Consider the following 22,374-nt stretch of genomic DNA (forward strand, 5'->3'; position numbering starts at 1 on the left):
GCACAAATTTATTTTCAATCTCAGTCTAGATCAACCAAATATGACTTCACAAAAGACATTTGCGTTACTCTATGTAATAAGGTGCATGGGCTTCGGCTCCGGAAGCACACATAGGATGAATCTGCTAATATATGTACTCTATGACCCAAAAGCTATAGTCAGGAGCTGAGAGTGTCTTGCAATGTGGAAATTATCACAGTAAAATACTGTCACACTATAAACCACACAGCAGGTATGCACCAAACAACCGAAAGAATTCTTGTTTAGATGATATAACATATATTATTCATACGTAATTTTAAATTGACAGTCTTATTATTTAATCAGTTTTATTTGTTTGAAAATTTCATTTTAGAAGAGTGAAGTTATTACTTTTTTTTTAAGTTTGTATTTCAAGAGAAATTAAAATTTCAAAAATTGAAAAATGTGTTTGTTTACCATTCTAGTACATAATGGAAAAGCTGAAAGAATATTTTCAGAAATAAACATTCAGTAGTCAGTTGAATGAAAATGTCTGAATGTAAAAACAATTAATTTCATTGTTACATAAATTTAACATACAGAGATTTATAAGATGTTCAAAAATGCAATTAGGAAGGAAGAAGTTCAATAAAATATGACTGAACGAAATGTTTGGGTATAAAAAGCATACTTTCTCTTTTATAAACATTTTTTTCATTTCTTAGAACATACATGATGAAGTTGTCATTATCCTGGTATTTTTAAAAAGTGTCCTGGATTTTATTTTTGGCTGAGTAAAGGCCATTAACATCTTGTTACCCTATCGAGGCAACCAGATGCAATTACATATTAGTATTTATTAGTGGCAATACTAATACTATTAGGCTGAGAGTAATCAAAATTAAGAGCAGAATTAGGTCTCAAAAAATAATCATTCCTCAAATGGAGGAATGATTATTTGTGTTTGAAAAAAAAAAAAAAAAAAATCACAGGTACTGCTCTCTAGGGGTATCTATGATTTTGGTTAGAGGCTAATACCCTCTCTTCATTGCTGCAATTCTTTCAAAATTGTGAATAAGAAAACTCGATCAAACTTATGGCATTGTCAAACATCTTTGCACCTTATGTTAGGTTCTCCTTGATGAACAGTCCTGTACTGGACCTTCTTTTCTCTCTTGGGCATTCTACTTGTTGATCTCAATTAACACCATAGCTTGGCACCACTGAACTCCACAAGCTAAATGTCACTTTCTTTCAAGAAAAAGTACTCATCTTCAACAGATCTGCCAAACTGTGCCAAACGCTGTACAGTTGTGTAACACATTTAAGCACAGCTTTCTCCACACAATATTCACAGCAGCATTGAATAACCACGATAGTATCCAAGATTAGTTAACATAAATTGTTAATGTTGTTTTAATATACTGTAGATCATAATCAAAAAGTCAAATCTACTATTTATTTAAAACTTGAAGCAGAGTCATGACAACTGTTTCAAGTCTTACTGGTCTCTCATCAGATAACAGGTGGCCTTGAGATTAGCAAATTTAAGCTGACTGGTATATAGAGTGCATATATAGAATGCAGTATATAGAGTCTAAGTGAGATGTGTACGTGTACCTTTTTGAAAATTTTCAGATTATTTCAATATCTGCATTGAAATATAATCCCACAACCTTTACAACTTTGAAAGAATGTTTTTGCTTGACAATAGTACTGTAAGGCAGAATCATTGATTAAAGCAATAAAAAAAAATAAATAAAATAAATAAATATAGTCATGTTTTATCTGACTATTAGTGCTTTATTTCATGTTTAACGAAAGCTTAGATGAGTCGAATATAAAGCAAACACCCAGTGAACTTCCAGTTTAGAACTTTAGATTAAAACTGCAAGATCGAACTCCCAAACAATGATACAAAGGTGTGGCAATAAAGTTCCCAGACTGGGCTGTAGGCTGACAAGTTGCAAGCAACAATCAGTTTTGTTAGTAGTGTTAACATTTCATGTCTCTGCAACAGTGCACAAGGAACAAATATGAGATTTTGAATTAAACTGGGAAAAAAATGCCAGTTTAAAAATGTGTATGGTTGAATATTAAGTAGTCCCCAAAAACAGACATGAGGATGTTCGCAATGACCAAAAAAGTGGGTGTCTGCCAACCTCTCAAAATGAGGATTAGAGTTTCAATAATTTGGAATTTGTGGCAAGAAATCATTGTTTGACCCTCAGAATGATGGCTGATGAGTTGGATATGAATAAGGAAACAATTTGTCAAATTCTAGATGAAGATGTAGGAAAAAGGAAGGTTTGTGCAAAATTTGTGCTCTACAGCCTAACAGAGAAGCAACAGAAGCAAGAAGAGTATCAACATGTGAAGACTTCATCCAGGTTGTCAAGACAATCCTAATTTCCTTGACTGTATTGTCACTGGAGATGAGTGCTGGGTGTTTCAGTATGATCCATAGGCAAAGCATCAGAGCATGCAGTGAACTTCAAAATCATCACCAAGACCCAGAAAGATGTCCAGGATTGAGACAATTTTTCAACAAACAGGGTGTGAATTCGCAGGGAATTTGTACCTGAAGGGGAGAGTCAATGCTACTTTCTACGTATAGGTGCTTCAAAGACTATTGAAGTGCACTTCCCAGGTGAGGCCACAATTTCGTGAGAAAAGCAGCTGGTTCTTGTTGCATGGCAATGATGCCCCCACCATTCCACACTTGTTTTTAAGAAATTAGAAAGTGCAGGCATCTCATTATTACGAAAAATCCATTTCTCCTAATGAATGATAAAAAGCACTTCACTGCAAATAGATTGTCTTTTCTCCAGTAATCTTGAATTTCTGGTGACAAAATTTCCCCATGTGCAGGATTGTCCCGGAAATTTCCCTGAAGAGTCTCCACTGTGTAGGATTATCCTAATTCCTAACTAGTTCATTAAGTTGTTTATATTACTGCAAAAAACCATAGAATCGTCCTCAGAAAAGCAGAGAACTACTTCTTATTCTCTGTATCACGAGGAAAACATTCCATGTTTTCCTCATGGTACAGATACAAAGAATGAGAATTTTCCTCAGGTAACATTTCGTATCATGACTAGAGGATTTTTTGACTTAAGTCTAGAATCAAGTTCTGCAGATTCCTTTGGTAAATTTAAATCTCCTGCCAGATCATTGAGTGAGATCACATCGAAATCATTGTGATCAGAGTTCATGTTGTGAAAAAAGTCGAGGGCTAGACAATGTCCACAGATCCTCAATTTTATCTTCCAAAGCTTCACTTTCAGCACTCTCCACTGTTACATTATCTGCATGTGGGACCACTCTAATGGCAGAGGGAATATTGGGATATGCCCTTCTTACTCTTTGCACTGTATCCCCCTCTACATTAACTCAGCAAAATCAACAGTCATCATGGTGGTTTGTAGGCTCCCACCTAATCATGGCAATTGCAAATGGCGTAACCTTCCTTTTATCATTTTTCCACAATCTCAATGCTTCAACACAGGTTTGGCAAACTTTATGTGAAGCCCATTGTTTATCTTGGTCACCGAGTTTCACTCCAAAATAAGCACAATGCACATTTTTTTGCAAATTCTGTAATATCTTTGCTTGACTACATAACTTCGACAAATATAACAAAATAAGTTTGGACTGTTGAGCAAGACATTTTGCTCCCTTTTCATCACAAGTTTGACATGATAACTATAAAAATAAACTGAGCTCACAATGATAAACACTGCTGCATGGTCAAGCTCTCAAGGTCAAGAAACAAATGACCAAAGGCAGTGTTGCCAATATATGAAGATTTAGTTTACAAATTCCCAGCATTTACTCCTAACTTAATACATTCAATAATACAACTCATGATATCAACTTAAGTGATTTGTGAAAAAAAAAAAAAAAAAAAAGGTGTGACAGAAAAAAACGAATAACATTTCTGAAACCGGCATAAAAAAAACAGTTAAAAACAGCTATCAGTTTACAAACATCAAAAACCATATGGGGTGGTTTAATAATATAACTGAACTTGTTTTATTAGAAAATAAAAACAAATGATCCTTACTAAAACATCATCAGTGAATATTGCTCCACTGCTAGCTGTACGATGAACTGGATCGGTAGGACTGCGTGGATACAAATATGTTGAAGAACGTCTCCGTCTAGTATGAGTACAGTTATTAGGGATCTTATAAGCACAACGTTTATGGTAGTTGAGTCCACATCCTAAAACAAAATATTAAAAGAAAATTACAAACAGAATGATTTAGGTAATGCATGAATTGTGCTATATTTTCGATTATTAAATAACACACTTTCATTCTTAGCTAAATAATTAAATACTTTCCTAAAGTGTTTCTGCTAAGTTACACTATTTCCAGTAACTTCAGTAACTTAATTTTATCTCCACTAGTGGATAAAGTTTTGATAACTGTATTTTAATTTCTATAATAACCTGTTCGTCCAAAGATGTGTAGACTTCAGTTTTATCTTCAGAAGCTTCATTTTCAGCATTCGCTGCTGATATACATTCTCTAATATAAGTGGAAAGCATGGAATTGACAGGTTATCTCCATGTGGGACTGGTCATTAACTCAGCAAAGTAAGTCACCACAGTGCTTTGTAGGCTCCCGCCAAATCACGGGAATTGCAAATGGCATAGCCTTCTTTTTATTATTTTTCCACAATCTCAATGCTTCAACACAGGTTTGGCAAACAATATGGAGGCCACTGTTTATCTTGGTTACCTAGTTTCACTCCACAATAAGCACAACGCACATTTTTTTGCAAATTCTGTAATATCTTGTCTTTGCTTGAGGACTACATAACTTCCACAACAAATATAACAAAATAAGTTTGGACTGTTCAAACACTGGCAGGAAGACATTTCTATAATAACTTGTTAATTTAAATAATATATTGTAAATTTAAATTTTGTAATTTTTCTTTTAAGTTCAAATTTTACCTAAATAATGGCTGTTATAAGACCCACTTTCAATACATGGTCTGAGGATATCATAACTCAGAATGAAATGGCTGAAGGCATTTCCATTGTGAGTCACGAGTCCATCGATTGTATAGCCTGTAGGATGTAGTCTAAGATCGGTCTAGTAGACAAAGTTCAACTGACTATTTTCTTCGCACGGAGTGTACTAATCTAAAATTAAAACTTGGTACATTACTAGAATAATTCTAGAATTACTAGAACACTAAAGAAATGGGCACTTTACAGAAACAAATGTAACTGGAAACTTGTCAGGGACACAAGTATCTCATGATGTGCCAAGTGATGCACCCCCAATTTGGGTCCCAAAACAGAGTGGTTAAATGCATATTGCTCTGGTTCAAAAAGATTTAGTTTTATTAGGAGACACAATCACCAGGGAAACAGGTAACATTTTTCTGAGGGAGGTGGCCAGAGAGTGCATTGAACAATTGAGATTTATTAAGAGGACACCACTGAACACAGGAGAGACTCCTTTGTATTGGACTTCTCCAATGCTAATGTATTGCCAATACATACATCTGAAAATTTTGACACCATGCCATCTATTCCTTTGTCAATGCCATTTATGAAAATCAAAAACAATAGTGGTCCAAGAACCAATCCTTGGGAGATCCCCACTTCTGATATTACACCAATCTGAAGAATATCCATTAATTGCAATCCTCTGCCTTCTGCCCTGTAGCCACCCTGCTATCCATCTTTGAATCTTTCCAATAATCCCAACATGTTTCAGTTTATGCAGTAACCTCTCATGAGGGACTGATTCAAATGTCTTGCTAAAATCGAATTAAACTTGCTGAAACTGTTCCTTACATATAGCTCATTAGTAAGTGCGTCAATTTTTTTATTTTTTTATTTTTTTTTATGAAGCCCATACGTGAGAGGTATTAGAACCTATAGTACATAGTAGTATGCATAGGTTTGAGGTTGAGAAGTTGAAAGAAGATATTTGTTGACATTAGACTTGAACTTCTGTAGATTGCAATTTTCAGGAAATACATATGAAGGAGGGTTGTTCCAGAGAACGGAAGTTGAATGAATAAATGAGAAAAAAAAAAAGTTGGTTCTGCAATTTGAAGTTGGACAGTAAAAGGATGTTGACTGGCTGCATGTGTTCGGACTGCATTCAACTATGAAGTTGGATCATTCTTCAACTAGCAAGTTCTGTTTGAAGAATGATCAGCTAGGCAATGGAAGAGGGGAAAATCAGTAGAATGAGAAGGCAATGTTCCCAATACATGACAATTATCGATATTAATACTGCCACTTAGTAAGAAATGAGACTCACTAGTCCATAACAATTGCAGGAATTAAAGAAATGTGGTGGCTGTTGCCCATGCAATGCCTAGTTGCCATGGCGATATAAACACTGATACTTGTTTTTGGGCATCCTCCACCAGAGTCTACGCCTGGTAGAGGATGCCCAAAAAGTCAGAGAAGTAGTCTACAACTATAGTACACACAAGGTCATAAAATTCCTAGTCTCTACCCACTCACTATCCTATAGCATTTTTTATCCAGTTGCAAAGCTGCCCACAGTAGAACTGACCATCGCATGAACCAGTTTGTGAAAAAACCAGACTCCAATGCAGGACTGTTGCTCAATTCAAATCAAAACTCGATTCTTTTCAATTGGGCCACTGAAATGTTCTAATGTCAGTGGCTAAACTAACATTACAGCACAGCTGTCAATGATGTTGATAGAGTACATGTCTGTTCCACTATCTTATGCTTTCTTTCAACACAAGATTGTATGCAATTTGTTTTCTTATTAAATCCCCCCCCCCACACAAAATAAGTAAAATGGTTTCATAATTCCATGTGCTTCCCCATCTTCTTTTATAATTAATTATTTTATGCTTTGCTTGTTGGAAAGTATTGAGATTCTCATTTGTTTTATGACAGTGTAATTAATGCTGTCTCCTTTTGAACAAATGAACAAGTGCACACATTTATGGAGTTGTGTAGCAGTAAGCACCCTTCCTCATTCTAATCCACTTAAGTTATTTCTTTTAAAAACCACTTTAGATCTGTATTGGTTTTATGAGAGCTTCCATATCCAGGTCCAAACATTTAGATTAATACTGTTATTTGTAATCAGTTAAAAACATCTTAAAAAAGAGAGAAACTAAGTGGCTTTTAACAAATCAACGAATGAAAATTAAGGCAATATGAAATGAATTTTTCACCAACTTTTTTTTTTTCTTTTGTACATTAGGATAAAATATTGCAAAGTCCATGACATCACTAAAATTAAAGTGCTAATTCCTATAATACACAACATCAAACATTCTGATAATTACCTTCACACTTTAGTCCTTGTCGCACTAATCCAAAGAGCATCTCACCGCAAAAATCACAAAAAGTGGGAGATTTATATGAATGAACTACTAAAGAATGAGGAAGAATCTGAACATCTTCAGAAGGATTGTTTGCTGTAAAAATTAAGTTAAAAATTCTTATTAAAATAATGATTTCAGGTTAATGAATGGCAAAAGACTGTTCATTAAGAAATTATCTATTTACACACAACAGTTTCTTAAAAAAATTAATGTCCGTAAGACTTGCATTCACATAGGAAATTATTCAACACAATCTTATAATGACCAACAAAATAAAAGAGAAAGGTTAGATGTAGATTTAAAGGGGGATTAGTTAGCTATTTGGAAGAGAAAAATAAATATGAAATTAAAGATGAACTAGGTTTTTTTTATGATAGTTAAAAATTACACTAAGTGTATTGATGTAGGTTCAAATTACAGCCTTGCCATGCCTGCTGTATGTCTTTCCACAGAAAAACTTCACATATCAAATAAAATTAGTGAAAGTGCACAGCAAAACTGCACAGTAAATGAAATTACACACTTTCCAACTTTTAAAAATCAGAATTCATAAATTTTTTAATACAGTTGTTGGAGCAAGCCAAAGTGCTCTGAATGACATGACACGACAGAAGGCAATTCTAGAATATTTACATTTCTTACAAATTATCAATAATCCTAATAATATAGTAAAGATTGCAGATGTATATTTTAAAACAGTATTCAAATAATACAAAAACTCTACATTAAAAATCTCTCTTGTGGACAGATTTGTCCTCAAGAGAGAAATTGAAAGGAGATGTGTATAATTTTTATAACATTTCACTGCCTGCACTGAAATATACTATTTGGTTGTGGAGGGCAATATCAACAAAGCCCAATATCAGGAGTTTTAGGTACATATAACCTTAGTGTTTAATTGTAAATTTTCTTTCATACTGTTTGGCTGCTTATTTATATGCAATACATTATTCACACATCAGCTTACATTCACTAATAAATGAAACCCATCACCTGATGAGAGATTAGTAAGTCTCAAAACATCACCATAATTGTGTCTGTGTTTTAGCTGCTATCACTGGAGGAACCAAAAAATGGCCCCAAAAATTATTTCCAAAAAAAATTCATTCTTTTCCAGAAAATATTTAAAAATAATATTAAAATTACTTAATTATTTCAAATTATTTTCAAAAATATTTATATATTAAAATGCATACAATTTTCAAAATAATAATAATTAATGAATGCCATTCATACAGCAGAATAGGAAAATAATGTATTCCATTATGAAATGCAATAAACCAAATAATTAAAGTTATTTTCATCATTTATATATTTTAGGAGCATTTAACCCCACCTTTCTTTTAGGAATATCATTTTTTTCTGGTACAGATATCATGAGGAATTTGGGGAGTACAATGTCTACAGAAAGGATAGGAAGGGAGGAGGGGTTATGCTATTAGTTAAAAAATACATAAAATCCAAGGAAGTGAAGCCAGTCGACATTGCTGGACAGTTCAGTGTCGAGTCAGTTTGGTGTGACATAAGCTTTGGGAGATCAAAATTGAGAGTAGGAGTGTGCTATAGGCCTAATGACTCTGATGAGTATAATAAGAAACTGTACAGGGAAATAGAGTGGGCCAGTAAATCAGAGAGTCTTATAACGGGGGATTTTAATTTCCCAGATATTGAATGGAATTTGGGGGCTGGTCACTCACACACTAGCAAGGCTTTTGTGGATTTATTGGATGATTGTTTTCTACATCAGCATGTTCAGGAGGCAACTAGAGGGAGTAATACTCTTGATTTGATTATCAGTAGTGATTCTTCATGCATTAAGAATCTGCAGGTAAATGAACCACTAGGTGGCAGTGATCACAGTGTGCTGAAGTGGGATTTACTCAAAGAGGTAACTACCATTAGGGGTAAAGGGAAGGGTTATTGCTTTCGTAGAGGCGACTACGATGGACTGAGACAGTATTTAAATTCTGTACAGTGGGACCAACTGATGATGTTACCAACAGCAAATTCAAAATGGGAAGCATTCAAAGAACTTATCTTGGAAGCTACTAGGCTTTACATACCAACTAAGAAATATTGTTCAAGGTTTAGGCCTAAATGGATGTCAGATGAACTAATGAGACATATGGCAGAGAAGAAAAATGCATGGGATACATACAAATTAACACGTGACACAGAAGCCTACGATAGATACAAGTTGATCTGTAACCAAGTTACAAAGGAGGTTAGGCAGGTGAAGGCAGATTACGAGAAATCTTTGGCAAGGGATGCAAAGAAAAACAGCAAAGAGTTCTTATTTTAGCATTAAATCAGCTCACACACCAACCATAAGAATAAGTATTTACTGTAACTAAAATATTTACATATTAAAATAAAATAAAATAACTATTTACAAAAACTGCTATTATACTGTGGGCAAGACAAAACGACAGCTCAAGGATCGTCTGGGGGAGCATGCAAATGCTATAAAAACCGCTGATTACAATACGTCTGCTGTGGCCGAACATTTTTGGGAGAAGCAGCATCAAATTTCCACAGAGGATGCGGTTATCGTGGATCGAGCGCATGGGTTCTGGAACCGTAAATGGCTCGAGAGCCTACGAATCTGTTCATCCGACCGCAATATTATGAATAGGGACAGAGGTATGCGTATGCATCCTCTGTTTGAAACTATCATTTTAAGTATGGATGAACGGTTCTGCTTAACACGTTCCCGAGCTATTTCCGCTTCCAGTTCAGACCATGCGCCGACTGCACCACGTGTATAGGTACCGTGAGCCTGTTATATATGGACGTGCTGCAGGACGTTTTGTTACTGCTGAGGAAGGAAGCCGATGCTTCCGAAAGCTCCAGAGACTTATTGTTTTTATCGCTTTTAATCCGGTTTATTTTAGTGTATTTTATCTTAAGGATTTTATCACAGTTTTAATGTTTTTACATGTATATAATTTAATTTAATATAATAGCAGTTTTTGTAAATAGTTATTTTATTTTATTTTAATATGTAAATATTTTAGTTACAATAAATACTTATTCTTATGGTTGGTGTGTGAGCTGATTTAATGCTAAAATATGAATTTTCCCAACCTCAGAGGCCTTTTTCAGGATAGCAAAGAGTTCTTTACTTATGTAAACTCTAGAAGGAAGGGGATGAATCAGATTGGTCCACTTGATATCGATGGGTCAACTGTTGATGATCCTGCTCAGGTAGCTAACAAACTAAATGAATATTTTGCATCGACATTCACACATGAGGAGTTATTCAGCGAGGGGAATGCCAGAGGTGTATTCAACTCTGGCAGTAAGCTAGAGAATCTTGTAATAACTGAGAGTAAAGTGGAGGAGAAATTGTTGAAGATAAATACAAGAAAGGCACCTGGGGTGGATGGGATCTATCCAGTTATATTAAAGGAGGCAGCAGAGGAAGTAAGCAAACCCTTAGCCATAATTATGAGAGCTTCCTTGGACTCAGGGGAAGTACCCATGGACTGGAGATGTGCAAATGTGACCCCAATTCACAAAGGAGGATCAAAGGGCGACACAAGTAATTATAGACCTGTGAGTTTAACTTCTGTTCCCGGAAAATTAATGGAGGCACTGGTTAAAGAAGCACTGCAGGATCATTTAGACAAGACTTCAGTTATAGTTCAGACACAGCATGGTTTTGTTAAGGGGAAGTCTTGCCTGACCAATTTGATTGGATACTATGATGCAGTCACAACAGAACTGGATGCAGGGAATAACTTTGATATTATATACTTGGATCTTAGAAAGGCTTTTGATACTGTTGCACATGGAAGACTGCTGCACAAATTGGAGCAGTGTGGCATTGGAGGCAAACTGCTGCTATGGATAAAGGGGTGGTTGAGGGGGAGAAGACAGAGAGTGGTAATCAATGGACACTGCTCATCGTGGACTAATGTTATTAGTGGAGTCCCTCATGGTTCAGTATTGGGTCCATTATTGTTTTCTGTATTTATAAATGATATTGATGATGGTATATCAAGCTTAATGTCCAAGTTTGCAAACGATACGAAGGTTGGCAGGGTTGTCAAGGACACTACGCTACTGCAACAGGATCTGGAAAGGTTGAGCAGATGGGCTGAGAGGTGGCAAATGAAGTTTAACATCGACAAATGTAAAGTACTACATATGGGAAAATTTTGCCAATCGTGTTATAAAGTTTTTAATTTAATAGAATAAAGACATGCCATGTCTGGTAAAAGAAGTTCATTGAATCCTACTGCAATATTCGGAGGATGGAATCTGGTGAAAACCACCCTAATGTGTGTAGGGCTATGAATATGTCTCCGTCAACTATTACTACAACTATGAAGAATGCTAAAAAAAATAAAACAATCGATGCAAAGTGGTAGGTAAAAATTTTGGTGCCCAAAACCTAACCCTGTGATTTCCGATTGACTCCATTATACAAAGGGCTCCATTTGTGTCGATTCCATTTACACCTGTCCTCCCAGGAACCTAACCCCGATGTAAATCGAGGGCTACCTGTACATGTAAGCATATTTTGAAACAAATGTGGCAGTGTGCCAATTAAATATTTTGGCACAATTTTATTTGACTTGCTCCTGTAAAATGAGATAAAATTTTTAACATCTATTAATTAATATATACCATTTTGTAATTTTTAAAAATTACAATTACCTGAAAGTACAACTTCAACTAGAGTACCTTCCATAACATCAGAAGCTGCATTAATTGGTACAAGCATGTTAGAAGAACTATAATTGTGACGAAAGAGAATCAAGCGCTCATTAAGTCTGTTTAACCCATGTTCTGGAAACTGTAAAGAAAATAGGATTTTCATAAATTTCACCTTATTAAAATAAAACTGTTGAGCTGATATATAAAAAATTACAAACAAAATATATTTCACATAGCAACTTAAAAAGGTTTTTTTTTTTTTTTTTTTTAGCGAAAACCCCAAACACAAAAGGTATTAAAACCTGTAGTACCATGCATGAGCATGATTGAGAAGATGAAAGAAAATACTTGTTGGCATCAGACTGGAATTTCTGTAGATTGTAATTGTACATGTTTGGACTGGTCTGGAAGATGGGAGGAAAGTGTAGAAGCAATTCAGAAGAACAGTGCCAATGGAAATATCTGCAGAAAAGTCATGCAGAAGAAATAGAAGATCCATGAGACATAGAATGAAGAGACTTTGCAAGAGATGAGTCATTAACCTAACTAGCCCTCTTTCTGAATGGAGCCTAGAAGCCTGAAAGAGATTAGGGGGGGGGGGGGCACTGACCCAGATGCAGGAACAATATTCCATGGTAGGGCAGATTTGAGATTTGTACTGAGTGAGTAGCTGTTTAGAAGAAAAGTAATGCCAAGAGTGAAAGAGAAAACAGTTTTTTTAGATGCAATATTTGTGATGTGCTTATGATAAGAGAGATTAGAAGTCAGAGTTATCCCTGATAAAGACGTGATCTCGTCTAGAAATCTGAGCATTAAAGATGAGCAGAAAAATCCTTTTTGCAAGATATAAGACAGGACTGAGTTTTAGAAGGACTGAAATTAACTAAGTTATCTTTGCCCCATTGGAGAATTACCTATAGATCATCATTTAAGGTATTGGTAGTGGATATTCAAGAAGTTGAAGCTGTTTGTGCTGACAAGGTTTCTCAAACTGAAAGGTGGAATGTAATGTGCTGTCATAAAACTATGGACAGAATTTCCAATAAACGGAAGAAGATCATTAATATATAAGAGGAAAAGAGTAAGAGAAAGAACTGAACCTTAGAGAACACAAGCATTAGTGGAGGAGTCAGAAGACAGAGAACCATCTACCATAACCCACAGTGAGTGGTCAGAGAGAAAAGTGGATACTTAACTAAAAAGCAGTTGGAAAACCATAAGTGAAAGCTTATTTAAAAGACTTTTATACCAAATATGATCAAAAGCCTTTGAAATGTCACTTGAGTTTCAAACTTTTCCATTGAATTTGTCCATACTGGGTAACATAACCAGTGTAACACCAGTGGACTGACTCTGATGGAATCCATACTGGCGATCATTGATTGGAAGGAAGATTTCTAAATAATTAAGGAGTTGGCAGTTAATGGATATCTTCATTTACTTTAGAAATTGTTGAAGTTAGTGCAATGGGACAATAATTGGATGGGAGGATTATGTCATCTTTTTTTAGCAACCAGCTGGATGAAAGCAAATTTCCAAGCAGAATGAAAAACATCAATGAAATAAGAAAGTGTAAAAAGGCAACACAGAACAGGACTAAGCTCAGGAGCGCTTATTTTGAGAACAAAATTTGAAAATAAGTGGAAAAGTACCATAAGGATTTGGCAGTTTCTTGGCTTCAATACTATTAAAAATTCTTCTGACATCCTTTTGACAGAAGGCAGCACTGAATGGAGTAAACTGGGAATGGCAGGAGGTGGTTTACCAAGAACATCAATACAACAGTTAGAAGAAAAGTAGGATGCTAGCAGGTCAGCTTTATCTTTAGCTGATGTGGCAATAGAAACATCCAATTTTAAGAAGTGAGAATAGAGTTGGGCAAAAGTTGCAGCCAACAGCTTTGGAAAGTGACCAGAATTCTTGACTATCATTTGGAAAAGAAGCAAGTTTTCTACCCTTATCCTAAAACTGCTTAAAATATTGCGGGCTTTGGTGTGACAGAAAATGAATGTGGAGATTTGGATGCAAGCCACTTGCGATGTGCAATATTGTATTGTAAAATCAAGATTTAGATAATGGGCAAAATTTTAAGGTGAATGTGAAATAAAGGATTTCATTCCTACAAGAATAATTTCACAGATTTAAAACAATAATCCAACCAAGGAAAAGAATAATAGAAATCACCCAGATCAACACGTTTTGCATTCTTGTAATGCCAAACATGAGGTTGACAATGGTGAAAGAAAGGCTCCATGCAAGGAGAGAGACTGTTATTGTTGCTTGTTATTTGGTTTTTTTAGGAGCATTAGCAACTAAGGCCAAATTGCTCCAGGGATATGCGGTGGTCATTCCCTGACCTTTCCACATCCTCTGTATTTGGTGGTCACTGGTTCGAACCCCGTGATTTTCCTAGGAAGGAAAATCGTTTTGAATATTTTCATTAGATTCTTTTTAATTTTTAATTGTGTTAAATTGGTTTTTAATTATTTATTTTTTACTCTAATATAAGTTTTCGATTTTTTCGTTTTAATTTCTGGAGAGTATTATACGGAAGTGTTCTACATACTATATTGAGGTAAACTCCTCTTATTATTTTATAAATATTAATATCAACGTACTGAGTATTACAGCTCTGATTCATAAATTGATGAGAAAAAGGAGTGATGTGCTATTAGAGATTATGGAAAGACTAGCAACCTGGAGAGAAGACAGCACACCCCTGTAAGCATAGCGCTCATACAAGAAAAGGCCTTAAACTCATATGGGATATACACATTATGAAAATTTGGTTCCCCATTTTAAGTGGAATTTTCTGAAACCAATTATCCTCGGATAATGAGCCTCCTGTAAATAAAAGAGATTTTATTATGTCATGGGTTCCCTGGTCTGTAATACAGCACAGTTTTTATGAAACATTCTCCATCAATTTAAATTAATAGAAATATTTCATCATTCCTCCAGGAAAAAAAAATAAATAAATAAAAATTAAATGAGCAAGTGATGTCAGCCTCCATGAAGAAGTCCACCCCAACACCTTTTTAATTTGTTCTCCCAGTGATTTTATTGAGCTCTTAGTGATTGACTCTTGGTGTCACAACATTCTTCCCATGCTATCATGCAAGCTTCCAACTTCCCAATCAATGTTATTCACAAACTCCAGTTGCACCAGGGGAGGGGAGGCTTGTCTTGCTTTTCATTGGAATAACACCTTGTGCCATGAAATTTCATGTGTTGGAAGAATGACAATGATAATGTCATCATAATATTGCTCTCTCTTAATGTTCACATAATCCACTGGTCTCATTTATTATATCTCAAAAATCCTTTTCTACTGCTCCAGAGACCATTCTTCTAAGCATCGGAAATATGCTCATCACTGTGCATAAAAGGCTTGTGGAATGATGCAACATATTACATATCAAACAAATTCTTATTAAGTTTGTGCACTGCTCCTGTATGTTCTTAGAACTCTTAGATAAATAATCCTAGAGGCAGATCAGTGGTGTTAAGCATGCATTGGAGGGAAGAGAGCTTACTTTAGCTAAGGCTAAAGATCTAACAGGAAATAGGATAGTATAAAGGAAAATAAAAAATGGAAGGTTGAAAAGCCCAGGACTGACCTATACTACCTGTATACCCACTGGGAATAACATTTTTGGATGATGATGGCATCTGCAATGAATTAGCATTATGTCTCCACCACTGCCAAGTATAACTAAAACTGCCCAAATAACTGCAGATTTTTAAGACCACATAGCAAGCAAATCAGCTGTTGAGCACACACTTCTACAGATATAATACAACAGTATCATGATCAGAGACATGATACTACAGACAAAAAATATTGATTAATGGCTCATGGGCCATTAATCAATATTTATTTATTTTTTATTTATTCATGTAAGTCACATTGAATCCTCTTCAGAGAGACCTAGATAGACTTCAGGAATGGTCAGAAAAATGGCAGCCATGCTTTAATCCAACAAAGTATAAGGTATTACACCTGGGAAACAGTAATCCCAAAATAGCTTATTCACTTGGTGGAGTTCAACTAAACCCAGTACTGGAGGAAAGGGACTTGGATGTTACGATACGGTCAGACATGAGATTCTCTGAGCATTGTAAACAGGTTGCAAGGAAGGCCCATGGTGTCCTATCGATGATCTATTGAACTTTTGCAAGTAGAGATAGGGATGTGATAATCCCATTATATAAGGCTTTTGTTAGACCACACTTGCAATACTGTGTTCAAGTATGGAGACCACACCTAAAGAAAGACATTGAGCTTCTTGAAAGGGTGCAAAGACGGGTAACTCGCCTTGTGAGATCGGCAAAAGGGCATCCTTATGAAGAAAGACTTTGAATATGTGGGTTGCAGAGTTTGGAAACTAGACACCTTAGAGTTAGATTTCATTGAGGTGTTTAAGGCTCTGAGAGGCATCAGTAAAATGAATGAGGATGAAATTTTCAAGATTATAAATGATGCTAGAACTAGGGGACATAAATTCAAGTTACGGGGGAGGGGGAATGTTTAGATTGGACTGCAGGAAGTTTTATTTTAGCCAGCAAGTTATAAATTACTGAAATAAGTTGCCTACATAGGTGGTAGAGGCTGACAGTTTGGGGAAATTTAAAGGTCATCTGGATAGTACCTTCGGGTCAGGGAAGCGCATAGGATGATAGGTTTAATTTCCTTTTCTTTTATTAATTATTATTATTATTTTTTTTTTTATCATTGTTTTATTAGTTTTTTTTTTTTTTTTTTTTATAAATAACAACTCAAAAATGTAATGGCATCTTCCTCCTCCAACTCAATTGTACAACTCTATGGTGAAAATATATTGACTATCCAATGTACAAACTTGACCCTTCCTAATGATCCACAGAAAGACTTACTTAACAAGTACAGAGCAATGTTGAAAACAAGTTGCATTTTAGGGTCAAATTTGAAAGCATTTGCAATTCTGCTCAGCCAAAATAGGAGGGAGTGTATGATGAGAACCTTGTCAATCTGTTCGACTCTGGAGAGAGCCAAACAGATTGAGTAAGGTTCGTGGGGTAAATTTTTTCTCAGCTTGGTCTGTGCTTGTTAACAGGAGAGACTGCTTCTACAGGGATGGGATACACTTAAATAGAAAGGGTGCAAGAATATTTACTGGTGCTATCAAGGCAGTGTTAGATGGGTTGGAAAACTACTAGCTTGGGACCCACACTCACGCACACACAGACAGACAAATAGATTACAATAGCTGCAGGCAGAGTTGAAAGTAGTTCTTGCGCTGCTATTGGAATGAACAACAGCATGGAAAGAAAGGTGACTGGGATTTCATGGATTGCTGGGTTCGCCGAGGAAGAAGTAAATACATGGGCTGTGTTTGGGTAACTAAGAGTAAGAACAGGTGCATGTATAGTTGAATATACACCAATACTACGAGCATAGCAAATAAATTTGATGAATTTGAAGATAGTCAAGACATCAAATGCGGACACTAGGTATATCAGAGACAGTGTTGCTCAAATATAAGGGATGCAGAATTTGAATATGGGAAGTTCACTGTGTGCAGAAAGGAAAGAATAGGGGTTATGCTCTTAGTTAAGAAGCGCATCAAATCTATGGCAGTGCATCCAGTTGATATGAACAGCCAGTGCAAAAATGAGATTATAAGTATGTTATATGCCTAATGACTGATGAGTACAATGAACAACTCTACAAAGAAACAGAGTGGGCCAGTAAATCAGAATGTCTTATAATGGGGGATTTTAACTTTCCAGATACTGACTGGAACTTGTGGGTTGGTTACTCTAACACTAGCAAGATTTTTTATGGATTTATAGGATGACTGTTTTCTACAACAGCATGTTAGAGAGGCAACAAGAGGAAGTAACACTCCTGATCTGATTATCAGCAGTGATTATTCATGCATTAAGAATCAAAGATCTAAATCCACCAAGGGTAAAGGGAAGGGTTTTTGGTTTTGTAAATGTGGCTACAGTAATCTCAGCCAGTTTTTAAATTCTACACAATGGGACCAACTGATGATGCTACCATCAGCAAATTCTAAATGGGAAGCATTCAGTCATAGAAATAATCATAGAAGCTACTATGCTTTTCATGTTTGTTATTTGGTTTTTAGGAGCATTAGCAACTAAGGCCATATTGCTCCGGGATTATGAGGTGGTCATTCCCTGACCTTTCCGCATCCTCCATATTTGGTGGTGATGGGCTCGAACCCCGGTCTAATCAATATGTTTTTCATACCAACTAAGAAATACTGTTCAAAGTTTAGGCCTAACTGTGTGGTACTACATTCAGGGTATTGGAAAATGAAAATGACCTGGGAGGGGGTAATTGTGCAGTCAGATATAAAGTTCTCTGAGCAGTGCAGACAGGCTGCTGGGACAGCTCATGGGATTTTGTCAATGATATAAAGGAATTTTGCTAGCAGGGATAAGGAAGTGATTATCCCATTGTGTAAGGCAATGATCAAGCCACATCTTCAGTACTGCATACAAATCTGGAGGACTTATCTTAGGAATGATATAGAGCTGCTGGAACGAGTACAGAGAATACTAATGAGATTATTGATCAGAAAAAAGGGATGCTCTTACCAATAAAGGATTCAGTTCTTCAAACTGCTGTGACTGGAGACTAGGCACCTGTGAGGTGATCTGAATGAAGTGTTTAAGGTTTTGAATGGCTTGAGGAAGCTCAATGCTGATGGCATTCTTTGTCTTTCTCAGACTACGAACATGAGGGGAAGTAAATTCAAACTGAGGAAGGAACATTTACAGAAGAGATGTGTAGAAGTTTGCCTTTAGCCAGCAGGTGGTTGTTTGCCAGAAGAAACTTCCATCTTGTGGAAGTTGATAGTGTAAATAAATTCAAGGAACATACTATTGGAGGGAATATACTAGACATACTTACTGGAGGGATTTTTTTTTTTTTTTTTTTGGCTGATTCTGTATAAGCTTGCTTTCTTGCATAATTTGCCACTACTAATGCTAATGATAATCATGAGAACACATAATCCAAATGGAATTTGAAGGCTGATTGGTTACTTCTGATTTTCTGCTGAGGTGGTTTAACTGCTCTTGCAGGATACAAAATCCATAGAAAAAGCCATCTCAGGATGGATTTTTCTGTTGAGCACTGAGCTGCCCACCACACATGTGGTGAATGACAATAATTACCCTTGGCCTACCACTGTCATATTTCAGTTTCCAGGGAATAACCCATTCACTTTGCTATCTGAAATAGATATTATACTCACAACATTACATCCTACTTCTTGACTACTCACTTTCCTAAAAAAAGAAAGTTTTTGAATGATTTGGGATAATCCCTCTTAGCTTTATCTAGAGTGGGATAAAAAAATAAATGTCAAAGAATGGGAAAGGAGATCATCCTCATTTCTGAACAATTTTGATAAGCTATGTAAATGTAGGTATTTGCAAGTTTTGTGGGGAACCTCCACAACAAAACTGCACATACCTAAGGATTCCCCTTAAACCGCTGCATGTCTGAGTTGAGAATCTCTGCAAAGCCATTCACATATGTTTTGAGTATTGTGTGTGTGCGTTAGGAGAAGGAGAATTGTAACAATAATTTAATAGATTTAAAATATTGACTTTAGTATTTTCAGTGCATTTCCTAGTATATGATAAAAAGTGTTGCTGCAACTTCACAACACAAGAGCAGGTAGGGCCAAGATGTTTCATGCTCATGTTATTTAAGGAGTGAAGAGGGAAGCATTTATATAATATTTGGTTATACAGCCAAATTAAAGAGATCAGTATAGGATAAAAATAATTAATGAGAAATGAAACCACTTATCTTCGCACAGATTATCTATTAAACTTTTAATCACTTATTTGTAAAAAATGCCCAAAACTTATATGATGTTCAAGAAAATAAATGAATTTAAGAATAAAATAGTATTTGTATCACATATTACCTGATCTAAGCTCTAATATTTAACTACTTTAACAATTCTAGAAAAACTGAAAATGATTACTCAATAGTACTTACTTTTTTATCAATAAAGTTACAAGCTAAATCTTTCAAAGATTTCAAATTTAGTTCCCCCACATCCACTGTAACAGAGTCCCTTATCATCCCAGATTGCAACATAAAAGAAATATCTTTTGGAAAATTTAACACCGGGGGCTCCATCTTTCTGAGAGACTAAGTTCAGTAAAAAAAAAAAGAAGCAAAATGAATAAATAAAATTTAGAGTTCAGTTCTAAAAGTAATTTTTTTCTGCAAAAAAATTAATAAATTGTAATTCAAACTGTATCATGGTTATGAATTAGAATAAAATTTTATAACTTTTGATGAAAAAAAAATTAAACAGGCAAGATGCAAAATAGTTGAATATTTCATGTTTCAAAATAATCTGTGTAATTCCAAAATAAACTACGCTTCACATCCCTTTAGCTAATTACCAAGCTTTATTTCAATCAATCAAAGCTTAACTGAACATGCCTTTTTCTAATTTGCTAAACAACAAATGATTTATCTGTGCCTTCTTTACATGCTCATGCTGTTTCTATGATTATTTATTATTATTTTTTTCATTTTTCAGATTAGCATTTTTTTTAGCATTAGCATTAGTAGAGACGTTTGATGCAAGAAAGCAAGCTTATGCAGCATCAGCCAAAAAAAATAAAATAATAAAATAAATAAATAAATAAAAAATAACCACGTCCACTTCACCCCTCTGTTCATTCGAAATACCTGTCCAGCTGAGCCTTAAACTTATTTAGGCTATCAACTTCCACGACAAGGGATGGAAGTCTATTCCACCAACCAACCAACCACCCGCTGGCTAAAGGCAAATTTCCTCACGTCTATCCTACATCTGTCTTTTCTCAATTTGAATTTATGCCCTCTCAGGTGATTATTCTGAGCAAAAGGAAGAATCCCATCAACATTGAGCATGCTCAAACCATTCAAGGCTTTATACACCTCTATCAGATCACCTTGCTGGCGCCTAGTCCCCAGACACTAATTTGCAAAACTTAAGCCTTTCTTCATAAGAGCACCCCTTTGTTCCATTCACTAATCTTGTTGCCCTTCTCTGTACTCGTTCCAGCATGGACAAAGCAATTTTGCCAGCCCTTCATTTTTTGTCTCAGGAATTTCATCTACTCTTGAAAAGGTTTTTCTTCCCTTCACATAGGGTGGAGGCTGTGTGTATAAGCTATTTTTGGCAGTTTTATTTCATAAGTGTAAAAATCTTGCATTGTGCTAAATTAAAATATAGTTGCCACTTATATGACAACACCTGAAGCCTATCCAGATTCACAATTCATGTCCCTTAGTTAATGTCCATTAAGAAAAAAATAAATAAATGGTTTGGGTAGCAATCCCAGAGGGACTCCACTTCCAAACCAGCCCATTCTGAAGGGCATACATATCTCGTATTCCATCTAAGAATTTCTAATGTGATTTGAATATGTTCTAACTTACACAGCTATCTTTTGTGCAGAACCAAAACAAATGTTTTTATAAAGTCCAAATAGACAGTGTCAAATTTATTTCCAAACACCTAACTCATGAGTGAAATCACTATAATGGCTTATCAGATTTGCTATAAAAAAGATTTTCCCTTTACAAAATCATGCTGTATTTCTATGAGAAAATCATTTGTGTGCAGATATACTGCATTCTTCATCACTGCTTCCATTTTTGGACCATAAAAATAGCATTAGCAGAGGCATACGATGCAAGAAAGTAAGCTTATACAGCATCAGCCAAAAAAGGAAAAAAAAACAAAAAACTCCCATTTCACCCCACCATTTGTTTCAAAAGCCTGTCCGGCTCAGCCTTAAATTTGTTTAGGCTCAACTTCCACAACAAAAGATGGAAGTCTGTTCCACCAAATAACCACCTGCTGACTAAAGGCAAATTTCCGCACATCTATTCTACAACTGTCTTTCCTCAATTAAGATTAAGAGCCCCTCGGGCTCTTAATCTGAGCAAGAGGAAGAATCCCATCAGCATTCAGCTTGCTCAACACATTCAAGGTATTATACACCTCAATCAGATCACCTTGCACGTGCCTACTCTCCAGGCACTCCAATTTGCAGAACTTAAGCCTTTCTTTGTAAGAGCACTCCTTTGTTCCCCTCACCAATCTTGTTGCCCTTCTCTGCACTCGTTCTATTCCTGAAATGAGGCCTCCAGACCCGTACAAAGTACTCTGGATGTGGCCTGACCATTGCCTTATACAACGGGATAATCATCTCCCTGTTCCTGCTAGCAAAATTCCTACATATATATCATTGACAAGACTCCATGACCTGCCCTGGTAGTCCATCTGCACTGCTCAGCAAACTGAGCAGTGCAGTTTTAAGTGCACAATTACCCCCAGATATTTTTCACTTTCCACTTCC

The 22,374-nt window shown here is 35.7% G+C and overlaps 1 protein-coding gene across 1 annotated transcript in view; it reads right to left on the reverse strand.

Annotated features, from left to right (window-relative positions):
* LOC150085099 (serine/threonine-protein kinase D3-like) overlaps positions 1 to 22,374 on the reverse strand; it is a 224,473-nt gene that overhangs the window by 163,713 nt on the left and 38,386 nt on the right. The window contains exons 3-6 of the mRNA XM_090375772.1: positions 20,006 to 20,161; positions 11,977 to 12,115; positions 7,273 to 7,404; positions 4,028 to 4,188 (exon numbers count right to left, since the gene is read on the reverse strand). Of these exons, the coding sequence (XP_090231898.1) occupies positions 4,028 to 4,188; positions 7,273 to 7,404; positions 11,977 to 12,115; positions 20,006 to 20,161 (588 nt within the window). The remainder of the gene's footprint in view (positions 1 to 4,027; positions 4,189 to 7,272; positions 7,405 to 11,976; positions 12,116 to 20,005; positions 20,162 to 22,374) is intronic.

The sequence above is a fragment of the Mastigoproctus giganteus genome, chromosome 6, assembly GCF_048544385.1.
Source record: "Mastigoproctus giganteus isolate SK-2022 chromosome 6, ASM4854438v1, whole genome shotgun sequence".
Taxonomy (NCBI): Eukaryota; Metazoa; Arthropoda; class Arachnida; order Uropygi; family Thelyphonidae; genus Mastigoproctus; species Mastigoproctus giganteus.